Source organism: Astyanax mexicanus, chromosome 24 (genome assembly GCF_023375975.1).
Source record: "Astyanax mexicanus isolate ESR-SI-001 chromosome 24, AstMex3_surface, whole genome shotgun sequence".
Classification (NCBI taxonomy): Eukaryota; Metazoa; Chordata; class Actinopteri; order Characiformes; family Acestrorhamphidae; genus Astyanax; species Astyanax mexicanus.
This window is the reverse complement of record NC_064431.1, coordinates 22963459-22988217: the sequence shown is the minus strand read 5'-3', so window position 1 is coordinate 22988217 and position 24759 is coordinate 22963459. Positions and strand designations below refer to the sequence as shown.

General features: G+C 34.1%; 2 protein-coding genes across 16 annotated transcripts; both read left to right on the top strand.

Moving 5' to 3' along the window:
* Positions 1-4547: 4547 nt before the first annotated feature.
* On the top strand, positions 4548-22576 carry LOC111195343 (opioid growth factor receptor-like). 15 transcript variants are annotated; one of them, XM_049471757.1, is made up of 9 exons: positions 9214-9455; positions 10510-10548; positions 17153-17233; positions 17365-17409; positions 17504-17555; positions 17650-17728; positions 18005-18071; positions 18470-18621; positions 20106-22576. In XM_049471757.1, exons 1-9 carry the CDS (start codon positions 9318-9320, stop codon positions 21919-21921), a joined length of 2469 nt encoding a protein of 822 aa, XP_049327714.1. In that variant the 5' UTR covers positions 9214-9317; the 3' UTR covers positions 21922-22576. The 15 variants fall into 15 exon arrangements, with proteins under 15 accessions (XP_049327719.1, XP_049327722.1, XP_049327717.1 ...); XM_049471755.1 differs by lacking the exons at positions 17153-17233; positions 17365-17409 and adding exons at positions 11005-11085; positions 11217-11261; XM_049471756.1 differs by lacking the exons at positions 17153-17233; positions 17365-17409; positions 17504-17555 and adding exons at positions 11005-11085; positions 11217-11261; positions 11356-11407.
* LOC125780479 (opioid growth factor receptor-like) lies at positions 5778-8042 on the top strand. Its single transcript, XM_049471768.1, has 3 exons — positions 5778-6262; positions 6606-6757; positions 6845-8042. Exons 2-3 carry the CDS (start codon positions 6660-6662, stop codon positions 7302-7304), a joined length of 558 nt encoding a protein of 185 aa, XP_049327725.1. The 5' UTR covers positions 5778-6262; positions 6606-6659; the 3' UTR covers positions 7305-8042.
* Positions 22577-24759: the final 2183 nt, after the last annotated feature.

The following is a 24759-nucleotide window of genomic DNA, read 5'->3' as shown; positions in this document are numbered from 1 at the left end:
TGATGTTATAAAGCGCGAAGCGGCAGGATCGAGCAACCGAGGCCACATGGTGCGTGAAGGAGAGCTGGTCATCAACCATAACACCCAGGTTCCTAGCAACCTTTGTCGGTGAGAGAGAGAGAGAGTCGATGCTTATAGAGAGGTTGTGTTGAAAAGATGGTTTTGCTGGTATGACCAGAAGTTCAGCCTTTAGAGATTTAATTGAAGGTGATGCTCCTTCATCCATGAGGATATGTCAGAGAGACACGACGATATCCGTGCAGAGATTGAGTTATCTTCAGGTGAGAACGACAGGTATAGCTGGGTGTCATCAGCAAAGCAATGGTAGGAAAAGCCATGTGAGTGGATAACCTGACCAAGAGAGGCAGTGTATATTGAGAAGAGAGGGGGACCCAGTACCGAACCCTGGGGAACCCCAGTGGATAGGGAGTGGGCTGAGGACAGCTGTAAATACAAACAGAAATATACAAAATATAGAATTACAACCATAATTACACTATACATATAGTAACAGTCAAACAAGTGGACATACCTTAAATTTAGTGTTTTTGTGACTTGTCTCAGTCAGCTTTATAAGGTACGAAATAAAAAATAATGGCCTGGGACAACAAAAATGTTTAAAAAAAAAAAAAAAAAAAGGGGGTTTGCAATCGACTTTCTGAGTTGTGTCAACGTCTTGTAGAATTACATTGACCCACAAAAGTATTTTAAGTATGGTGAATTAGTATGTCAGTTATAGTTGGAAGTAATAACTGTCACCATCAACAGACACAAAAAATCAATTTACATAAATCAAAACTACATTTTTTGTTAAAGTAAGTTAGCAACTGAGAACTCATAACTATAACTTATCTGTGCAGTAATGCAGAGTAGTTGGCTCGTGCTCAATTAGAGTTTAACTAAAATTAGTTAATTACTAAAATTAGTAATTACCAAAACAAATAATTTAGTAAGGCCAACTTTTAACAAGAAACTTAATAATGTTAGTTGAGGCAAGTAGTTTGTTGTAGTTTATGGAATTATGCAATTCAATATTTAATATTTCTTGTTCAGCTGAATTAAAAATCACCCTAAGAAGAACAATTTTAAGTTTATTTTTTTAGTGTAGCCTGTCATTACCAAAATTGATTTATTAAACTTGTTGATTTGCTCATATAATATATTTTCTTAATTTTCTCTATTGCTCATATAATGTGAGTTTTTTCTAAAGTTGTCTCAATAAAGTCAAACAATTTGAGTATTCAACAATATGATCAACTTTATTTAGTACTTTGGTCACACAGCTCATCCCTCACATACTTAAAACTGGTGTCTGGTGGAGCCTCTCTACTTCTCCAGTGTGCTCTCCAACATGCCCAAGTGGGTGGGAAAATTCAAGTGGATTGGGAAAACATTAGCTTTCCCATACAGATAATTGAGTTGCAAGAAAATGGCTTTTGTATTTTAGTGTTTAAAATAATAAATAAAATTAATATCCTGCCAAATGTATATAACGTATATACTTTTTTTTTTATCTTTCAACAGGGTATTTATTTAAGTATTGGCTAGAGACCATCAGAATTACTTGTTAGAGTGTACATCTAGATCACCAAAAATAAAGATACAAGGTTTTTTTTCATGACTGCAATAATATAAGAGGCTCCATCTGATCCGTAGGTGTATTGTTATCAGAAGTAAGTCATTTTTAGCATCAGCTCGCCTCATCACTGACCTTCGCTGATTACATTATCAGCTGTGTCAATTTGCTTTGCCTCCGTATCTCTGTATGATAGAGAGATATGACCCATAAACCATTAGGCTGTTTGCCTATCACTGAGAATACATCGGCTCTGTCTGCAGACGCTCGAAGCTGAAGGAAACTGAACCACATTTACAACCAAATGAAAGCTCGTTTAACCAGCGGAACTAAGATAATCACAACATCTGCGAGATTAACATCTGAACAAACTTAAATATACCTGAAAGTGACATTTTTAGAATGTGTTTGTTTTATGGGTGATTTGAGAAAATGTGATAATGCCATGTGGTAACAGTAAATGAGGGGTAGTAGAGTCTTTGAGGGGTCACCGTATGCTATTTATATACACTATAAACAGTCGTACCCAGAAACAACCAACACTTATGAAACTTGGAGAGTGACTCAGAACAGCAGAGTTATCTGTAGAGGATAAAATACCAAACAAAAGTTGGTGTTAAATTTTATTAGAATCAATTAAATCAGTTACAATTAGTAAAAGTGTTTACATAGCAGTCAATAAGGAAAATTTAATTGTATTTCTTTGCATTACTGGCTTCACCCCAGTGGATTCCCTTTGACTTTGGAAAAGATCGATTACAATAGCATTACCAACGAACATCACCTTCAACCACAGCCCAAAGGTCAATATGATACAGGGGCACCATCTCATCATAGTTTACACTATCATGGTGAGCCCTCAAAACTACAAAAAAAAAAAAACACAACCACCCTAAAACATCTCTCTCAACACGAATTAACACCACAACTAAAAGCACATTCATATTAACTAAGTAGAAATAAAAGACACCCAAAGAATCATGGGTATTGATATCATAATTCTGTATGACAACTGCTGCAATATTTAGCAAAAACAATCACTCTCTGCAGCAAAGAAAGGCATAACAGCCTTCAACACTGACATCAGGCACCAGCACCACCGTATTTACTAAGATAAAACATACAAGAGAAGGTAGCCTGGAGGGAATAGATGCTCATGGATGGTGAGTAAAGGTAGGGGTGACACCCAGTATGTAAATAAATGAGTGCAGGAGCCAATAGGAAAGCTGTTTTACTCATTAATGCTGAACTACACAAACATAAAACACATCCTAAGGTTTACCGTATGTTACTGAAATTAATCACTGCAGTCAGAGTAATGCAACTCAATCAATCCACCTTAACTCATACTATGCCCAAAGGTTGAAGTTATACAAATGATCTGAGTGTGTATCTCAAATAATTATTTTTTGAGTTAGTTTGATCTTATCAGGTTAAGTGTTGCCAAATTTCTGTGGTATTTAAGTGACAACAACTTAATTCATTCAAGTAATAGAGCAGTTAGATTTTAGTGTTAACATTTTTTGGAACACAGTTGTAACACAGATTATCATTCTTAAAAGTGTTTGGTAAGTAATCAGCGAAGAAAACGTAGTGATTTCCATTTCACTGAAAAAACTGTTTTTCCCAACAGTTTTACTTTGACTTTAGAATATTCAAAAAGCAATTGCATTTCCAGTACATAGCAACAACTTTAGTTACTGCACATAATCCAATGGGAGTCCAGGGCTTTATAAGGCACCATCAACACTATTAAGATAACCCCCTTAAACAACAACCCCCCCAACTAAAAGACCTTTCATAAAAGTCCTAAATAGAAATTAAAGACACTGCATAGCATCATGGGACCTCACCTCTGCCAGTGACATCACTATGTCTATGGTTTTGTTTTGTGGACACCCTTTAAGAAAGCAAAATACAAAATCAGCCTGCAGAGGCTACAATACAAACTATAATTGGTGTTAATTTTTTTTTGGAACACAGTTGTAAGACAGCTTAACACTGGTAAAGGTGTTTGTAAAGTAGTAAGTGAAGAAAGTGTGTGTATATTTTTGCCAGAGTTCTCCCTTTGATTTATGTTTTTTGACACTGGGTTTGTGGGAACATCATCAGGCCAGATTATGTGGTATGGTAGCACCAATACAACTACATAAATGTAATTACTGTATGTGTTTCACACAACTATTGACCAGATTTATTTTTTTGTTCATTAGTAATTTAGTTTTTTTTAAATAAATACATGTATGGTTTTGAGTATGGCTCTTCACATCCAAAATATTCTTAGCCTAGGTGACATTCATATATTATTGGGTAATTTTTCATTGTATGTTTTAAACAAAGGAACAAAAAAAAAAACTGTAATACTTAGCATCATAATAGTTTGCCTCATTTTTGGTCATGTAGTGTAAAATAAATTAATCAGTAGGCCTGTTTAAAAAAATATCAATAGTCCCACTGATGTGAATGATAAATTACTTGGCAGCACTTTTCTGAATTTACTACCAATAGACTGATGGGAAATGTAGTTTAATATGTGTAGTTGTAGTCTTACTGTAGACTGTAGAGTTAAAAGTTCCTCATATCTTAATAACTTTAATCATACTAGGTGAAGCATTGTTACAGTGAAGGTCAGGACTAAGGATATGTGAAATTAGAACACGTTTACCTGGCCCAACCAGTTTATGAGGAGCCCAATGTTCCTCCCATATTAAAAAAAAAAACACTTCTTATGAATAATATACCATTTTTCTTTTGGTAAGTAATGATTTAAATTTTATTTAAATAAAAACGTCCAGTATGTGTTTTGGCTTTAAAACTGACAATTTGTGAATAATAATAGCACATCTATCAGTTGAAAAAAAAGAATGTGTCTAAACCTTGCAGAAAATGCCATATTACAGTTTATTTCATGTTGAAGATTCCGTAAAATATTAAAACACTTCAAATGTAATTTGAACAAGTTTGCCATGACTCTTCCTGTATTCTTCTGTATTTTCTTAGAACTCCTTCCAGTGGGGACGCTGGGCAGAGAGAAATGAAAATGCTGCAAAAGACATGCAGAATTTTAGGCACATGCTGAGGGTAAGATTTATTAAACTGCACAAGCACTGACACTGTTTGTATGCTCTCGACAGCTATTTGTTTACAAAGTGTGTATTTTTGTATGTATCTCATCAACACATCTCATTTCTATATACCAACAAAAATGGATATATTTTCCATTTCAGAAAACGAATGAAAAGGCAATAGTAAATATTCAACAGAGACAAAAAGTGAGTATTCCTTTACTATTCACAAAACTTGTTTCCTTCATTTAAACCCAACAATGAATGTCCTTCTGAATTACTTTTCCTGTTGTGCTTTCAGGATTTACCCAATCTGTGGTTTTACCAGAATAAGAAGCCATCTGAGCCTGATGGTATTATTTATTCTAGATGTGTAATAAACTTCTGTTAGAGGCAATTCTGTTTAAGGGTAAGTTTAATATTTTATATTTTCTGTTTCTTTAGGCATGTTCATTGAGGAATTGCATGATGAATGGTTTGGTGATTACAGAACACTGGAAAATACACAGTCCTACGTTCAGTGTTATAAAATAGTTTGGGCACCCCAGATAATTTTCATTATTTTGCTTTATATATATCAGTAGTTGTTCAGATCAGCAATTGCCGTTAAATATATCATATTGCAGACGAACACAGTGATATTTGAGAAGTGAAATGAAGTTTATATGATTTAAATAAAGTGTGCAATAAGTCAAAATTAGACAGGTGCATAAAATTGGGCCCTCAAAAGAAAAATGACATTAAGATTTAGTAGGTCATCCTTTTGCAGAAATAACAACCTCTATATGGTTCCTATAGCTTCCAGTGAGAGTACTTCTTTACAAAACATCTCTAGTTCAGTCATGTTTGATGGTTTCTGCAGATATTGACTGAAATCCATGTGATCCTCAACTTTCACAAGATTCACAGTACCTGCACTGACCACACAGCCCCACAGCATGGTGGAACCACCACCAAAATTGACTGTGGGTAGCAAGTGTTTGTCTCTGAATGCTGTGCTCTTTTTCCACCATGCATACCGCCCTCCAAATAACTCAATTTTAGTTTCATCAGTCCTCAGCACCTTATTCCGAAATGAAGCTGGATTGTTCAAATGTGCTTTAGTATACCTTTGTGGCGTGTGCTCAGAAAAAGGCTTCTTCTGCATTACTCTCCCATACGGCCTCTCCCTAAACCATGATAGTTCAAGGGTCAATGAGCTTACCAAAGTTTGTTTTCCAAAAATTAGTGCTAAAGCTATACAAATCAATAAAACGACAAATTTGTGCACCTACCTAACTTTGTTTAAAGAATTATTGCACACATTCTGTAAATACTATAAACTTTATTTCACTTTTCAAATATCACTGTTGTCATTAAAAGCATTCATTTGCTTTAATTTATTTTTGTTTGTATATTACTATTACACACATTTTTATTATTAGACTTTTTGAAAATAATATATATACTTGATGACAGAGAATGGTAACAGAATGAATGAGTTGCCAAAATTCATTTCTCAATCCAAGAACCATTGTTTTAACTATTGTTCTGAATCTACAAATGCCTCTATAGGTTGTTTCCTATTCAAGAGAAAGAAATTAACTGGGATTCATATATACTTAAGGAAGAGGAAATCAAGGTGTATATTATAATGTATTAAGTATAATTGTCAGTTGTACTGTTTTTAAAGGGCTTTTATGCTGCACTGTAAAAGCAAATAATAATAAAATAAAAAGTACAAAATAACGACATCCATCCGAGCTACAAAATTACAGATTAGGTGTTTACTTCAACATTTAAAACAAGATTAGTATATTATTTTTGTTTTGTGTAGTTTAAGAATGAAAATGAGAAAGGAGCGTCATGCAAAAGTGTCACACAAAGATGCTCATAATAAGTGGAACGTCTTAGATATGATCATTGTAGGACCAGCGTCAGTAAAGACACAGGGTTTAAATTCTGATATTTGATTGTTTTTGCAGCATTTCCGTGAAGATGTGGAGGTTAAGAAAAGACTGGTGAAGTCTTATAAACTCATGCTGGATTTCTATGGCATTCAACTGCTTGATGAGAAAACAGGCAAAGTATGTTGTATAAAATTAAAGTGGAAAGAGCGATTTGAGAACTTAAACAGGTAAATGTTTTACGCCTTTTTTCTATTAATGTTTAATACAAACTATTGTTTATGTGACATTCTAAAATGTACTGTTTGATGTTGTAGAAACACACACAACAACCTGCGCATCACACACATTCTGAAGAGTCTGGGAATTCTGGGATTTCAGCACTACCAGGCTCCACTGGTCAAGTTCTTCCTCCATCAGACTCTGGTGAAGAAAAGGCTTCCCAGAGTGAAGCAGAGCGCTCTAGACTACTACCTGTTCTCTGTGGTGGATAAAAAAGAGCGGAGGAAACTGATAAAGTATGCTTTCCAGAAATTCCATCCAAGAGAGGATTTTGTGTGGTGTCCGAAGAGGATCCAAAAGAGATTTCTGAAAGAGATCAATCAACAGATAACAGAGGACAACGACTCTGATCTCTCAGAGCCAGAATCTGATGCTGAAGCTGAAGAAAACTTCCCTGAGAACGAAGAGAACGAGGAGGCATCATTTTCTGACAACCAGAAAAATGAGCAGAGGTTGGACAAAGAGCCACCAAATAAAGATGATGATGCTGATTAAACTGTCTGAAATGGAGCATGGCACAGATACACCTCAGGGTGCTAAAAAGTCAGATCCAAAATTAGAATTCTTTTTTTTTGTGACCCAGAACCAAGACATAAAAACACTAAGCTACTAAAAAAGACACAAAAAGAAGATCTAAAAAGGTAATGAGACAGGATAGTATAGTGTTATCAAATGAAGATGATGTGGATAAAGCTGAGGAAATGTCTAGAATTCAGGGGGGCACATATTTCCATATCTGGATGATTAAATGAAAGGTCTGAGTCATGAAGACACAGATAAAGAAAACAGATCAAGCAAATATTGTAGCGTTCGCTGAAACTGAAACTACCAAAAGGTGACACAGAAGAAGGACATTTTCTGGAATATATGTTTGTTGTTTTCAGCAATGTTTAGAACTGAAGCATAAGTAAAATCAAGCGATTATGGGAATGTAAATGTGTACATAATGTGTTATAAAAAATATACAAATGTAATGATCACTTGTTTTATTTCTACAGTCTGTTACTGCCACAACCAGTAGATTATGACATAACCAGAGATACTGACTTAATACTGATTTTGATTTAGGAGCTGCAATCTATTTTTAATGGTTTAATCTCATCCATCCAAGATTTTTCCTAAAATCTCTAATGTATTGAAACAACATTGATTTCAGGCATGTAATTTCTGATTTAATGTTATTAATTATTTTATATGTATTGTTTGTATTAAACTTTACTTACATTAAATATGTACAGTATATGTTGTGTGCATTCTGTTCTTATAAATTGAATTGTGTTCTTCCAGTATAGAAGGGACATATAAATTATACAAAAACTAATACTTTAATATCAGAATTTCAACAATAAAATTTCAAATCATTGTCATCAACCAGATAGCACATAATCTGGTCGAAGAATGTTTTCACAAACCCATTTCAATATTTTTTTTTGTTCATTAGTCATTTTTTTGTACTTGCATTAATTTATTATTAAATAAATACATCTATGGTTTTGAGTATGGCTCCTCATGTCCACAATATTCATTGCCCAGCTGACATTCATATAAATTTATAAGGGATAATTTTTTGTTGTATGTCTTAAACAAGGGAAACTTTTTTTGTTTTGTTTTTTTGTTTAAAACATGAGGTGAAAAATTCTCTCTTAAATATATCAGTTGGGATATACGTATTGTGGAAGTGAAGAGACATACTCAAAACTATGTATTTATTTATTTATTAATAAATCAATGCAAGTAAAAAAAAAAGATAAATAAATAAAATGTAATGGGTTTGTAGAAACATCTTTAGACCAGATTATGTGCTATGGTAACCTCTACAGAAACGTAACCACTGTATGTGTGTCCCTAAATATTAAACAAAACTTTTGACCAGTTTTATTTTTTGTTCATTAGTCTTTTTTTTTTTTACATTTATATATTTCAGGAGGAATTTTAACAGTATATCTTAAACAAAGGAACAGTCCTAAGTGTTAGAGTTAGAGTTACTTTAGGACAGTGGTAAAATAAATAAATAACATTAATAATGAGCATGTTTCCTTTACTGTTAAGTAATAATGGTGTTCTATCCATTAAAAATTATTTTCTTGCTTTAAAATTTCATGATTTTGCTCATGTAGTGTGAAAGAAGTTAATCGTTAGGCCTGTTTAAACAAAAAAAACACGAATGAATGTTTTCAAATAAAATCTGTAACTTGTACATGTTTTATAAAAACACTTTAATACATTGTTTTAGTAGCTGACACACTGAAGTCTATAATATAGTAAACTGGATATTGCCGTGTAGATGTTTTTTTAATTATTCTCCCATGTTGTGAGCAGGCATCTGTTTAAGACCTCCTTAAGATCGTGACACAGCTCAAACCCTGCATTTCTTAAAGTATGTACAAGACCAGCTTTCACTTTCTTTTCGCCAGTATTAAAAACAAATGGGTGTTTCCTACTTGCTAACACTGCTAATGAACCGTGTGGGGTTTGTGGTGCTGCTGGCTGTGGAGAACTTTTTTCAACATGTTCAGGTTTAGACAAATCAGTAATAAATCTTCTGAGGATGGTCTCGGCAAAAAAACGGGGAAAGAGAGGGGTGACTTTGACACAGATTATGATTCTACATGGGAGGACGATAATGACAATACAGAAAGTGAAGAGGTAAGATTATGAATTTTTATATTTATATCATATAATTTTTCCTCTTTTAAACGTAAGTAAATCCTTCATGATCACTTTAAAACAGCGTACTTTCCCTTTTCATGATCTGACAAAATCGAAACTATATAACCTTGTTCTCAGTCTAAAACGAAACTGTTGTGTGTCTCGTTTAATTCGCAAGATCTGTATTAAAAACGCGCGATTTTAGCAAGAAACTGAAAATATACACAACATAGTAGGAATACACTGACCCGTGGAACAGACTATATAAGGCTTTTTTACTTTTTTGTAAAATATTCTTGAAAACTTTCTGACCTTTATCCGGACTGCGTGTAGCCAGAGGCCTGACGGGAAATGTAGTTCAGTATGTAAGATATTTGTAGGCTAACTCTTTAGAGAAGCTGTTGCACGTGAAAGATACATGTTCCTCAGATCTATAGACTGTAATCAGTGTGGGTGAGTATTATTATATTTAAGAGCAGGTCAGGACTTGGTTTAGTCCGGATTAGAAAAGGTTAGTCTGATCCAACCGGTTTATGAGGAGCCCAGTCGACCTCTGTTCCTCCCATTATACCAGACATGACTCCGCCCTCTAGAGGCGAAATATTAATCCTAATAATAAAAAGTTTCAAAATGTTCATAAAGAATTAATCAATAATCAGTAATTAGTAATAAACTAATAGGCCAAAATACAAAGGACCAGTTACTGAAATGGCATACAAGCTAATAAAAAAACTTTTCCACAGTTAAAGAAAATGGCAATAACACATGCAAAAATAATAATAAAAAAAGAGAGAATAAGGGTGCTTAAGTAAAAAAAAACACATTTAAGTTTGAACACACCTCCTCTTATTACTTTAGGTCAGGGGATTGCGAAGGCCAAACTTCAGTTTCTGAATCAGTTTATCTAATTTTGCTATTAATAGGTATATATATATGAGTAAAATGAGTATTGTTGTTTCATTCTATACACTATGATTATATTCCAGAGGTTTTCAGTTTAGTAAAATCAGAAAAAAGGCTATACTGCAAATATATATATATATTTTTTTAGGATGTCAATGAGAAAGAAAATACTGAAAAGAATCAGGGGGTAAGTATTAAACTACTCTTCTTCCATTTGAGAGCCTCTTGAATTAAATAAGTAATATTATAAAATTACTTATAAAATTAAATAAGTAATATTATTAAGTAAGAACATATTTAGAATATATACCCAGGAGAGTCCTGGAACTTTTTTATCTGAATATCGTAGCTACTGATACTCTAACTCTCATAATTTCAAAACAATTATAGTTTTGTATATTTTCAAAACAAATAATTATTTATAAGACGTTTTTATGAGTATTTACCAAAATTGGCCCGTTTTATCAGACTCCACCTTATGTATTTTTCCAATATGTTGCATTCAGCAAACAAATATAACCGATATAAATCGATATTACAGTTTAATGTTGAAGATTTCTAAAAAAAAAAGTAATTTGAACAAGTTGTCCATATGTTTGCTCTGACTCTCTGTGGTATATTCATGTATGCTGTATTTTCTCAGAACTTCTTCCAGTGGGGACACTGGGCAGAGAGAAATGAATATGCTGCAAAAGACATGCAGAATTTTAGGCACATGCTGAGGGTAAGATTAACTTCAAAAGCTGAGACTGATTGTATGTTTTCGTCAGCTGTTCGTTTACAAAGTGTGTATTGTTGTATGCAACACCTCTTATTTCTATACACCAACAAAAATGGGTATGTTTTCCATTTCAGAAAACGAATGAAAAGGCAATAGTAAATATTCAACAGAGACAAAAAGTGAGTATTCCTTTACTCTTCAGAAAACTTGTTTCCTTCATTTGAACCCAACAATGAATGTCCTTCTGAATTACTTTTCCTGTTGTGCTTTCAGGATTTACCCAATCTGTGGTTTTACCAGAATAAGAAGCCGTCTGGATCTGACGGTATTATTTTTTTTTGGATGTGTAATTAAACTTTTGTTAGAGGCAATTCTGTTTAAGGGTTAGTTTAATAATTTAGATTTTCTGTTTCCTAAGGGGTGTTCATTAAGGAATTTCATGATGACTGGTTTGGTGATTACAAAAGACTGGAACGTACACACTCCTACATTCAGTGGTAAGACTCCATCACATAATGGCAGCCAGGCAATATATATTATACAGAAAAGCATGTTGAAACTTCTATAGTTTTCTATTTGTAAAAAGAACAGAAATTTATTTTTGGAAAGCATAAAAAAAGCATCCATTTGCATATACATTGCATATACATTTACTTGACGACAGAGGATGGTAACAGAATTATTAAATAGCCATTATGTGCAAAACTAAATTCATTTCTCAATCCAAGAACTATTGTTTTAACTATTGTTCTGAATCTACAAATGCCTCTATAGGTTGTTTCCTATTCAAGAGAAAGGAATGAACTGGGATTCATATATACTTCAGGAAGAGGAAATCAAGGTGTGTATTATAATGTATTACATGTAATTGTAGATTGTACTGTTTTAAAAGGGCTTTATGCTGCACTGTAAAAAAAGTTAAATGATACTATTTATGTGATAATAACGATATTCATCAGAGCTACAAAATTGAAAGATTAAGCATTCACTTCAACATTTAAGTCTTAAAAAAAATGAGTGCAATATTTTTTTGTTTTGTGTAGTTTAAGAATTAACATGGGAAAGGAGCATCATGCAAGTGTATGTGTTTATTGTGGATTATTTCAGTGGGCGAGTAGTTAGATAGAACAAGAGCAGAATCTACATAGATGCTCATTTTAAGTGGGAAATGTTAGGGGACAGTAAAGACACAGGGTTTAAATTCTGATATTTGATTGTTTTTGCAGCATTTCCGTGAAGATGTGGAGGTTAAGAAAAGACTGGTGAAGTCTTATAAGCTCATGCTGGATTTCTATGGCATTCAACTGCTTGATGAGAAAACAGGCAAAGTATGTCGTATAAAATTAAAGTGGAAAGAGCGATTTGAGAACTTAAACAGGTAAATGCTTTACGCCTTTTTTCTATTAATGTTTAATACAAACTATTGTTTATGTGACATTCTAAAATGTACTGTTTGATGTTGTAGAAACACACACAACAACCTGCGCATCACACACATTCTGAAGAGTCTGGGAATTCTGGGATTTCAGCACTACCAGGCTCCACTGGTCAAGTTCTTCCTCCATCAGACTCTGGTGAAGAAAAGGCTTCCCAGAGTGAAGCAGAGCGCTCTAGACTACTTCCTGTTCTCTGTGGTGGATAAAAAAGAGCGGAGGAAACTGATAAAGTATGCTTACCAGAAATTCCAGCCAAGAGAGGATTTTGTGTGGTGTCCAAAGAGGATCCAAAGGAGATTTCTGAAAGAGATCAATCAACAGATAACAGAGGACGATAACGACTCTGATCTCTCAGAGCCAGAATCTGATGCTGAAGCTGAAGAAAACTTCCCTGAGAACGAAGACAATGAGGAGGCATCATTTTCTGACAACCAGAAAAATGAGCAGAGGTTGGACAAAGAGCCACCAAATAAAGATGATGATGCTGATTAAACTGTCTGAAATGGAGCATGGCACAGATACACCTCAGGGTGCTAAAAAGTCAGGTCCAAAATTATTATTATTATTATTATTTTTTTGTGACCCAGAACCAAGACATAAAAACACTAAGCTACTAAAAAAGACACAAAAAGAAGATCTAAAGAGGTAATGAGACAGGATAGTATAGTGTTATCAAATGAATATGATGTGGATAAAGCTGAGGAAATGTCTAGAATTCAGGGGGGCACATATTTCCATATCTGGATGATTAAATGAAAGGTCTGAGTCATGAAGACACAGATAAAGAAAACAGATAAAGCAAATATTGTTGCGTTCGCTGAAACTGAAACTACCAAAAGGTGACACAGAAGAAGGACATTTTCTGGAATATATGTTTGTTGTTTTCAGCAATGTTTAGAACTGAAGCATAAGTAAAATCAAGCGATTATGGGAATGTAAATGTGTACATAATGTGTTATAAAAAATATACAAATGTAATGATCACTTGTTTTATTTCTACAGTCTGTTACTGCCACAACCAGTAGATTATGACATAACCAGAGATACTGACTTAATACTGATTTTGATTTAGGAGCTGCAATCTATTTTTAATGGTTTAATCTCATCCATCCAAGATTTTTCCTAAAATCTCTAATGTATTGAAACAACATTGATTTCAGGCATGTAATTTCTGATTTAATGTTATTAATTATTTTATATGTATTGTTTGTATTAAACTTTACTTACATTAAATATGTACAGTATATGTTGTGTGCATTCTGTTCTTATAAATTGAATTGTCTTCTTCCAGTATAGAAGGGACATATAAATTATACAAAAACTAATACTTTAATATCAGAATTTCAACAATAACATTTCAAATCATTGTCATCAACCAGATAGCACATAATCTGGTCGAAGAATGTTTTCACAAACCCATTACATTTTTTTTTTTGTTCATTAGTCATTTTTTTGTACTTGCATTAATTTATTATTAAATAAATACATCTATGGTTTTGAGTATGGCTCCTCATGTCCACAATATTCATTGCCCAGCTGACATTCATATAAATTTATAAGGGATAATTTTTTGTTGTATGTCTTAAACAAGGGAAACTTTTTTTTGTTTTGTTTTTTTGTTTAAAACATGAGGTGAAAAATCCTCTCTTAAATATATCAGTTGGGATATAAGTATTGTGGAAGTGAAGAGACATACTCAAAACTATGTATTTATTTATTTATTAATAAATCAATGCAAGTAAAAAAAAAAGAAAAATAAATAAAATGTAATGGGTTTGTAGAAACATCTTTAGACCAGATTATGTGCTATGGTAACCTCTACAGAAACGTAACCACTGTATGTGTGTCCCTAAATATTAAACAAAACTTTTGACCAGTTTTATTTTTTGTTCGTTAGTCTTTTTTTTACATTTATATATTTCAGGAGGAATTTTAACAGTATATCTTAAACAAAGGAACAGTCCTAAGTGTTAGAGTTAGAGTTACTTTAGGACAGTGGTAAAATAAATAAATAAATAAATAACATTAATAATGAGCATGTTTCCTTTACTGTTAAGTAATAATGGTGTTCTATCCATTAAAAATTATTTTCTTGCATTAAAATTTCATGATTTTGCTCATGTAGTGTGAAAGAATTTAATCATTAGGCCTGTTTAAACAAAAAAAACACGAATGAATGTTTTCAAATAAAATGTGTAACTTGTACATGTTTTATAAAAACACTTTAATACATTGTTTTAGTAGCTGACACACTGAAGTCTATAATATAGTAAACTGGATATTGCCGTGTAGATGTTTTTTTAATTATTCTCCCATGTTGTGAGCAGGCATCTGTTTAAGACCTCCTTAAGATCGTGACACAGCTCAAACCCTGCATTTCTTAAAGTATGTACAAGACCAGCTTTCACTTTCTTTTCGCCAGTATTAAAAACAAATGGGTGTTTCCTACTTGCTAACACTGCTAATGAACCGTGTGGGGTTGTGGTGCTGCTGGCTGTGGAGAACTTTTTTCAACATGTTCAGGTTTAGACAAATCAGTAATAAATCTTCTGAGGATGGTCTCGGCAAAAAAACGGGGAAAGAGAGGGGTGACTTTGACACAGATTATGATTCTACATGGGAGGACGATAATGACAATACAGAAAGTGAAGAGGTAAGATTATGAATTTTTATATTTATATCATATCATTTTTCCTCTTTTAAACGTAAGTAAATCCTTCATGATCACTTTAAAACAGCGTACTTTCCCTTTTCATGATCTGACAAAATCGAAACTATATAACCTTGTTCTCAGTCTAAAACGAAACTGTTGTGTGTCTCGTTTAATTCGCAAGATCTGTATTAAAAACGCATGATTTTAGCAAGAAACTGAAAATATACACAACATAGTAGGAATACACTGACCCGTGGAACAGACTATATAAGGCTTTTTTACTTTTTTGTAAAATATTCTTGAAAACTTTCTGACCTTTATCCGGACTGCGTGTAGCCAGAGGCCTGATGGGAAATGTAGTTCAGTATGTAAGATATTTGTAGGCTAACTCCGCAGATCTTTAGAGAAGCTGTTGCACGTGAAAGATACATGTTCCTCAGATCTATAGACTGTAATCAGTGTGGGTGAGTATTATTATATTTTTAGAGCAGGTTAGTCTGATCCAACCGGTTTATGACCAGTCGCCCTCTGTTCCTCCCATTATACCAGAAATGACTCCGCCCTCTAAAGGCGAAATATTAATCCTAATAATAAAAAGTTTCAAAATGTTCATAAAGAATTAATCAATAATTAGTAATAAACTAATAGGCCAAAATACAAAGGACCAGTTACTGAAATGGCATATAAGCTAATAAAAAAACTTTCCCATAGTTAAAGAAAATGGCCATAACACATGCAAAAATAATAGTAATAAAAAAGAGAGAGAATAAGGATGCTTAAGTAAAAAAAATCTAATTTAAGTTTGAACACACCTCCTCTTATTACTTTATTACTCTTATTACTTTAGGTCAGGGGATTGCGAAGGCCAAACCTCAGTTTCTGAATCAGTTTCTCTAATTTTGCTATTTATAGGTATATATATATATATGAGTAAAATGAGCATTGTTGTTTTATTCTATAAACTACCGACAACATTTCTCCCAAATTCCAAATAAAAATATGTCATTTAGGACATTTATTTGCAGAAAATGCCTGAAATAACAAAAGACTAAATGCAGAGCTTTCAGACCTCAAATAATACAAAGAAAACTAGTTTATATTCATTCAATTTTTTTAATTTTTGGTGGAATAACCCTGGTTTTTAATTACAGTTTTCATGCATCTTGACATGTTCTTCTCCAGCAGTCTTACATACTGCTTTTGTATAACTTTATGCCACTCCTGGTGCAAAAAGCAGTTCAGCTTGGTTTGATGGCTTGTGATCATCCATCGTCCTCTTGATTATATTCCAGAGGTGTTCAGTTTAGTAAAATCAGAAAACCTGAAATCTGAAAAAAGTATATAAGGCTATACTGCAAATATATATATATATATATATATATATATATATATATATATTTTTTTTAGGATGTCAATGAGAATGAAAATACTGAAAAGAATCAGGAGGTAAGTATTAAACTACTCTTCTTCCATTTGAGAGCCACTTGAATTAAATAAGTAATTACATAAAATAAACAATGAAAAATAGTGTTTTGGATTATACACAATAATTGCACATACATTACTCAATATTCTACCAGATTAAAACATGGAACATATATAGAATATATACCCAGAAGAGTCCTGGCACTTTTTATATGAATATCGTAGCTACTGATACTCTAACTCTCATAATTCCAAAACAATTATAGTTTTGTATATTTTCAAAACAAATAATTATTTATAAGACTTTATAGTTTTTATGAGTATTTACCAAAATTGGCCCGTTTTATCAGACTCCACCTTATGTATTTTTCCAATATGTTGCATTCAGCAAACAAACATAACCTACAAATCTAAACCATGCAGAAAATCCATATTACAGTTTATTTAATGTTGAAGATTTCTAAAAAAAAAAAAAAAAAAAAAGTAATTTGAACAAGTTGTCCATATGTTTGCTCTGACTCTCTGTGGTATATTCATGTATGCTGTATTTTCTCAGAACTTCTTCCAGTGGGGAAGCTGGGCAGAGAGAAATGAATATGCTGCAAAAGACATGCAGAATTTTAGGCACATGCTGAGGGTAAGATTAACTTCAAAAGCTGAGACTGATTGTATGTTCTTGTCAGCTGTTCGTTTACAAAGTGTGTATTGTTGTATGCAACACCTCTTATTTCTATACACCATCAAAAATGGGTATGTTTTCCATTTTAGAAAACTAATGAAAAGGAAATAGTAAATATTCAACAGAGACAAAAAGTGAGTATTCCTTTACTCTTCACAAAACTTGTTTCCTTCATTTGAACCCAACAATGAATGTCCTTCTGAATTACTTTTCCTGTTGTGCTTTCAGGATTTACCCAATCTGTGGTTTTACCAGAATAAGAAGCCGTCTGGATCTGACGGTATTATTTTTTTTTTGGATGTGTAATTAAACTTTTGTTAGAGGCAATTCTGTTTAAGGGTTAGTTTAATAATTTAGATTTTCTGTTTCCTAAGGGGTGTTCATTGAGGAATTTCATGATGACTGGTTTGGTGATTACAAAAGACTGGAACGTACACACTCCTACATTCAGTGGTAAGACTCCATCACATAATGGCAGCCAGGCAATATATATTATACAGAAAAGCATGTTGAAACTTCTATAGTTTCTATTTGTAAAAAGAACAGAAATTTATTTTTGGAAAGCATAAAAAAAGCATCCATTTGCATATACATTGCATATACATTTACTTGACGACAGAGGATGGTAACAGAATTATTAAATAGCCATTATGTGCAAAACTAAATTCATTTCTCAATCCAAGAACTATTGTTTTAACTATTGTTCTGAATCTACAAATGCCTCTATAGGTTGTTTCCTATTCAAGAGAAAGGAATGAACTGGGATTCATATATACTTCAGGAAGAGGAAATCAAGGTGTGTATTATAATGTGTTACATGTAATTTTAGGTTGTACTGTTTTAAAAGGGCTTTTATGCTGCACTGTAAAAAAAAAAGTTAAATGATACTATTTATGTGATAATAACGATATTCATCAGAGCTACAAAGTTGAAAGATTAAGCATTCACTTCAACATTTAAATCTTTAAAAAAATGAGTGCAATATTTTTGTTTTGTGTAGTTTAAGAATTAACATGGGAAAGGAGCATCATGCAAGTGTATGTGTTTTTTGTGGATTATTTCAGTGGGCGAGTAGTTAGATAGAACATGACAAGAGTCTACATTTAGATTCTCATTTTAAGTGGGACGTCTTAGATAGGACCAGCATCAGTGAAGACACAGGGTTTAAATTCTGATATTTGATGGTTTTTACAGCTTTTCCGCGAAGATGTGGAGGTGAAGAAAAGACTGGTGAAGTCTTATAAACTCATGCTGGATTTTTATGGGATTAGACTGCTTGATGAGAAAACAGGCAAAGTATGTCGTATAAAACTAAAGTGGAAAGAGCGATTTGACAACTTAAACAGGTAAATGCTTTGGGCCTTTTTTATTAACGTGAAATAATACATTTAAAACCAGCATACTTTTAAATAGCCCAAATAGTCTGCAAAATGACAAAAATACAATTAACATATACTGACATTAACATATACTAAAGTACAAATCAGAAAAATGGAGAGTGCCAATATAAAAAGCAGAGTTTCTTTCATTTCCTTTGACTCTTATTTGATTGCAGACAGTTTTTATTTATTTTTTTCCTGTTAAATTTCTTTTCATTTGTTAAAATACATCCATTCCTGCATTAGAGGCATGCAACACATTACACATTTACCACTTTATAATGTTGCCATTTTTTCGCATAACACTTAAAAAGACCCAAAAGACCCAGAAGATACCGAGTTGGAAAGTGTTTCATGTGATGTTTGGTCCCATTCATCCTGCAAACAAGGCTTCAGATGTGTAACAGTACAGAGTCATCATTAGCACATTTTTTCACGCCAGTCTCTGTTGGGATAATATTAGGACTGCAGGCAGGACAGTCCAGTACCTGTTTTCTTTCCTTCCACAGCCATGCCTTTGTAATGTGTGCAGCATGTTTAGCATTGCCTTGTTAGAAAATGCATGGAGATCACTGGAAAAGGTGTGGTCTTGAAGGCAGCATATGTTGCTTTAGGTTTTTAGTGTTCTTTTGGGCATTAATGCTGTATCAAATAAGTGTACTGACATACCCTCATACAATGACAGACCCTGTTTTTTGCACTTGTTAATGATAACAATCTGGATGGTCATCTTTGGTCCGAAACATAGGGTGCCCATTTTCTTCAAACGTATATGGACTTCTGTTTTATCTGACCACAGTACACACAATACACATATTTCAGATGTCTCAGAGCCAAGACAAGTTGATGCTGCTTTTGAGCATGGTTAACTTAAAGCTTCTGTCATGTACAGTAAAGTTTTATGTGGTATTTATGAATGAAACTCTCTTGTAGAGATTTAAACAGGTCTGTGAAAGTAATCCTTTTGTACATCCATGTGGTTTTATCAGCTGTTGTTGAATGATGGTTGATACAGGGCAGTCTTGGGGGTTGGAGATCATGGGTGTCTAGCTTAGGCTTGAGCCCTTGCCCTTTACACACTGAAATTCCTCCCAAATCTATGAGTGGTTTAATGACATAATTCACTCTAATGGGAGAAATATGCAAAGCCTTTTAAAACTTTCTTTCAGGCACATTGTTTTTAAACATTTTAATACTTTTCTCACACATTTGTTACAAACTGGAGATCCTCTGCCCATCTTTGCTCCTTAAAGACTCAGCCTTTACCAGAATTTAATTGACCCATCCAAGTTCTCCAGATACAACATGGGTGAACTGGCTCTTGGGTTCATTCTGTATGCAATGAAATAAAAGTAAAAGTAAGAAACACTGCAGGTTTTTACATTACAGTTATTGTTTAATTCAAACTATTGTTTGTGTGACATTCTAAAATGTACTGTTTGATGTTGTAGAAACACACACAACAACCTGCGCATCACACGCATTCTGAAATGTCTGGGAATTCTGGGATTTCAGCACTACCAGGCTCCACTGGTCAAGTTCTTCCTCCATCAGACTCTGGTGAAGGAAAGGCTTCCCAGAGTGAAGCAGAGCGCTCTAGACTACTTCCTGTTCTCTGTGGTGGATAAAAAAGAGAGGAGGAAACTGATCAAGTATGCTTTCCAGACATTCCAGACAAGAAAGGATTTTGTGTGGTGTCCAAAGAGGATCCAAAGGAGATTTTTGAAAGAGATCAATCAACAGATAACAGAGGACAACGACTCTGATCTCTCAGAGCCAGAATCTGATGCTGAAGCTGAAGGAAATTTCTCTGAGAATGAAGAGAATGAGGACACATCATTTTCTAACACTGTAGATGCTGTTCAAAGTAATTCAAGTGATGGAGAGGTAGGAGTAGGCAACCTGATTGCCACTGAGGCTGGTTTAAGCAGGAATGCCTTTAGAAATCCAGATACACACCCTCAACAAAACATGAGGAGAATGGAGGACAGTGCTCTAAGCACAAATGTAATGGCATCAACTGAAAATGATACAGCAGGAGCAGGAGCTGTAATGCATAGTGGCACAGAGACAGCTCCTCTGAGTGATAATATGGTGTCTACAGAAGAGCAAGATGGCACAGACACATCTCCTCAGAACGATGATGTGTCGAGCCAGCATTCTGCAGAAGTTTCCAGTAGCACACATACACCAAATCAGAGTGATTCTGCGATGTCAGCATCAAGCTCTGCAGAAGATTCAAATAATATTTCTGAGAACCACGGTGTCCATGAACGCACTCTGAGACCAGACATACCATTAAGGCCAGATAATGAAAATAATACAGATGACCAGGGAAAGGACATAGTACCATTACATTATGGAGCTAGAGCAGAAGCAGTGCCTGTTGTGCCAGATGGCACAGAAACATCTCCTCGGAATGATGATGTGTCGAGCCAGCGTTCTGCAGAAGATTCCAGTGACACGTCTAAGAATCATAAGAGTGATCTTGACGGCACAAATAAAGAAAACAACAGTATAATAGATGAGAATGGAGCTGGTGGTGCTAAAGCAAAAGGTGTGTCTGTATTGCAGGATGGCACAAATTCAACAAATCAGACTGATTCTGGGATGTCAGCAGCAAAGTCTTCAGAAATTTCAAATCAAATGTCAGACGACCACGGTGTCCCTAAACCCACAGCTAAAAATGACACAAAGACAACAAGGGATGACGCTCTCAGACAGGACATAGTACCACCAGAACCAGATAATACAGATGATTTAGAGGGTTCTAAAAATACACAGAGTTCTGAAAAAGAGTCAGTTGCAATGTCTGAGGACCAGAGTGTCCAAAAAAGCACAGCTACCGAACACAAGGGGAGAACAGGGGATGATTCTCAGGAACCGGGCATATCATCAAATGAAAATAATGCAAATAATGCAATGGAATCCTCAGGGGGTGACACAGAGGAAGTTTCTCTTGTGGGTGATATTGAGATGTCTGACAACCAGGAGAGTGACCAGAGACGAGAAAAAGATCCACCAACTAAAGATGATGATGATGAAATGGAAACAGAGGGTAACACAGAAACAGCTCAGAACATACTACCAAATGTAGATGGTGGGGCACATCCTGAAGCAATGCCTGGACTACAGAGTGGCACAGATACAACTCATCTAAGTGATAGTCCTCTGCCAGGACAGAATTCTACAGTAGAGTCAGATGAAATGTCTGACAACCTGGAAAATGACCAGAGATTGGACCAAGATCAAAAAAAAAAAAGATGATGAAGCAGATGCAATGGTGGAATAGTCTGAAACGGAGCATGACACGGATACACCTCAGGATGCTAAAAAGTCAATACTAAATTCAGAATATTTTTTTAATATATAATTTTTTGACATGAAAACACAAAACTACTAAAGAAGAAATAAAAAGAACAGGTACAGATACTCCTGGCAGAAGATTCAGATAGCGAAAACATAAAGAGAGTAGTGTAGGGTTTACTGAAACTGGAACCACCAAAAGGTGACGCAGAAGAAGGAACTGATAAAAAAGGACATTTTCTGGAATATTATTTTGCCGTTCTCAGCAATGTTTAGAACTGAAGCATTTATAAGATGAATCAATTTAATTATGGGAACGGGGATTTCACTGTTATAAGAATAATAGAAATGTAATGATCGCATGTTAGGACGTATATCAATATACAGTATTTGTTTGAAAAGGTATTTCCCTTTGATTTCCTTTTTAAATTTAAAAACATAAAAAATCTCTGTAATCCATTTTTATTTCTGAAGTCTGTGATCTATATATTTCTATAAGTAATATTAAATAGTTAGATGTTAGGAAATTTTATAAATTATGTAATTTGTAGATCATGATCTGACTCACAATTTGACTTTGCATTTAATCTGTGATAATAAATATACATTAACAAAATGTTCTCTGGCTGTTCTAAATGTGTGTTCATATTTTCTGTATTCGAGCCTTCTTTAGAAATTTCTACTTGCAACTTTGGTGCAAATACAACATGACTTCCACTGTTTAATGATAACAGATGACAAATTAATCACACCTTTTCACACTTGAAATGCACCTGCAAACTATATTTTTAGACAAAGAACAAGTAAATACAGAAAGCTTTTTAAATGATGTATTCATTTTTAAATGAATCATGTATTAACAGATTATTAGAATTTTCATGATCACTTGTTAAGAAGTATTGCCACAACCAATAGAGCAACCAAAATCCCACATAACCTGTGGGATTTTTCTATCCCAGATTTTTCCATCTCTAATGTATTAAAACTATTTTTTTCTGACATCAAAATGTATTTATTTGTGCACATAGTTTTTTTTGCTGATTTAACACTGATACAAAAATATATATGTTTTGTTTGTATTAAACTTTAAACAATAAATATGCATATACTGTATGCATTCCATTTATATAACTTGTACTGTAAAAAGGGACATATAAATCATATTATACTACAAAAAAATAATGATAGTAATGTATTATTATTATAGTAGTAGTATATGTGGGGAGCACATTTGCCTAAAAGCATTGAGAGTGTATACCATTCAAAACATTTAATTGAACATTGATTCAATGTCAGAAATTTAAAACTGACCTTTATTTCAAATATAGTGTGTTTAAAGGTTGTTTTACCATCAACAACATCACAATATGTAATATGAACAAATGTTTGTTCAATGTTTTATTGCTATCCAGGATATGTGAAAAAATATATCCTTTCTGGATATAAAACTGTCACTCACATAATGTACATACTTCCTTTGGGTTTGTTTCATAATGATTTTTGTTTGTTTTGTTTGCAGTAATTATAATTTATAAATTGTAAGTATACTAGCTCTCTTAACAGAGGTATACATATAGCTCTACATTACATACTTATACATAGTTTCTGTGGTGTTCATGTTCATTTCAACCAAAACAACTTAAGAGTTGAGAATTAGATTGATATAGGGCTTTTCAGAAACCCAAGAACACTTTAAAATGTCAATAGAAAGGAGGATATAGAATATCCTAATGAATAAATGAATTGCACAGCTAAGACGTGAAGTGAGAGAAAAAGAGGAAAGTGGAAGAGCCATGGAAAGATTGTGTCTAAGAGTTGCCAATTTTATGTGTCACCATAAAATTGGCATCTCTGTGGTGCTGCTCATAAGAGCCGTGGACCTGTTTTTCCTGTAAAGCGGCTTTGTGACAACCTTTGTTGTAAAAAGCGCTATATAAATAAAATTGAATTGAATTGAAGAGTTCCAAAGTTAAGGAGCTGATGAACAAACAGCATTATCTACTACCTACAGGTTTTAATTTAATTTTAGGGGCAGTCAGAGGTCCAGAGGCAGGGGCATAGCAGCAAATTCTGGGCCCTGTACACTCTCTATGTCAGTGGGCCCCTATCCATGCCAGTACACAAGGAACGTGATCAAAAAAAACAAATTCTGGATTTCATGGGCCCCTCTCCCTACTCGGGCCCTGGGTAGTCAGGTCCACTTTTCTCACCACTACCACGCCCATGGTCAGAGGACAGTGAGGCAGAATAAGTTAAATGAGGTATGAAGGGAAAGCCCATAAAGGGGTTTAAAAGTTAGCAATGTACTTAATATGTGAGAATATTTACATGCAGCCAGTGAAGATTCTTGAGGACGGGAAAATGTGGGCGAAGCGTTTGGTGAGAGTAAGGACCCTAGCAGCTGAGTTTTGTATCGACTGAAGGTGACTGAACTGCGTAAACAGAAGACTGGAAATTAAGTTGTTACTGGGACCCACCTTACTCTCATATGGGCCCCATGTAGGCCCTGTGTGCAGTGCAAAACCCAGAAGCTGCCCATGTTTAAAGGAATCCTCTATTGCAGGGGTGTCCAAACTATGGCCGCGGGCCATTTGCGGCCCGTTTCCTTTTTTGGAGCGCCCCACGAGGTATTTTGGAAATAGAATGAAAGTTGGCCCGCTGTTAAGCAGGTTTTTATAATGTGGCATTCAAAGTGTGAACGCTAGGTGTAACGGGGCAAAAGAGTCTAAAAGCGGAGAGAGTGCGCATTTCTAGCACAGAACAACGGGGCAAAGAGTCTAAAAGCGGAGAGGGTGTGCA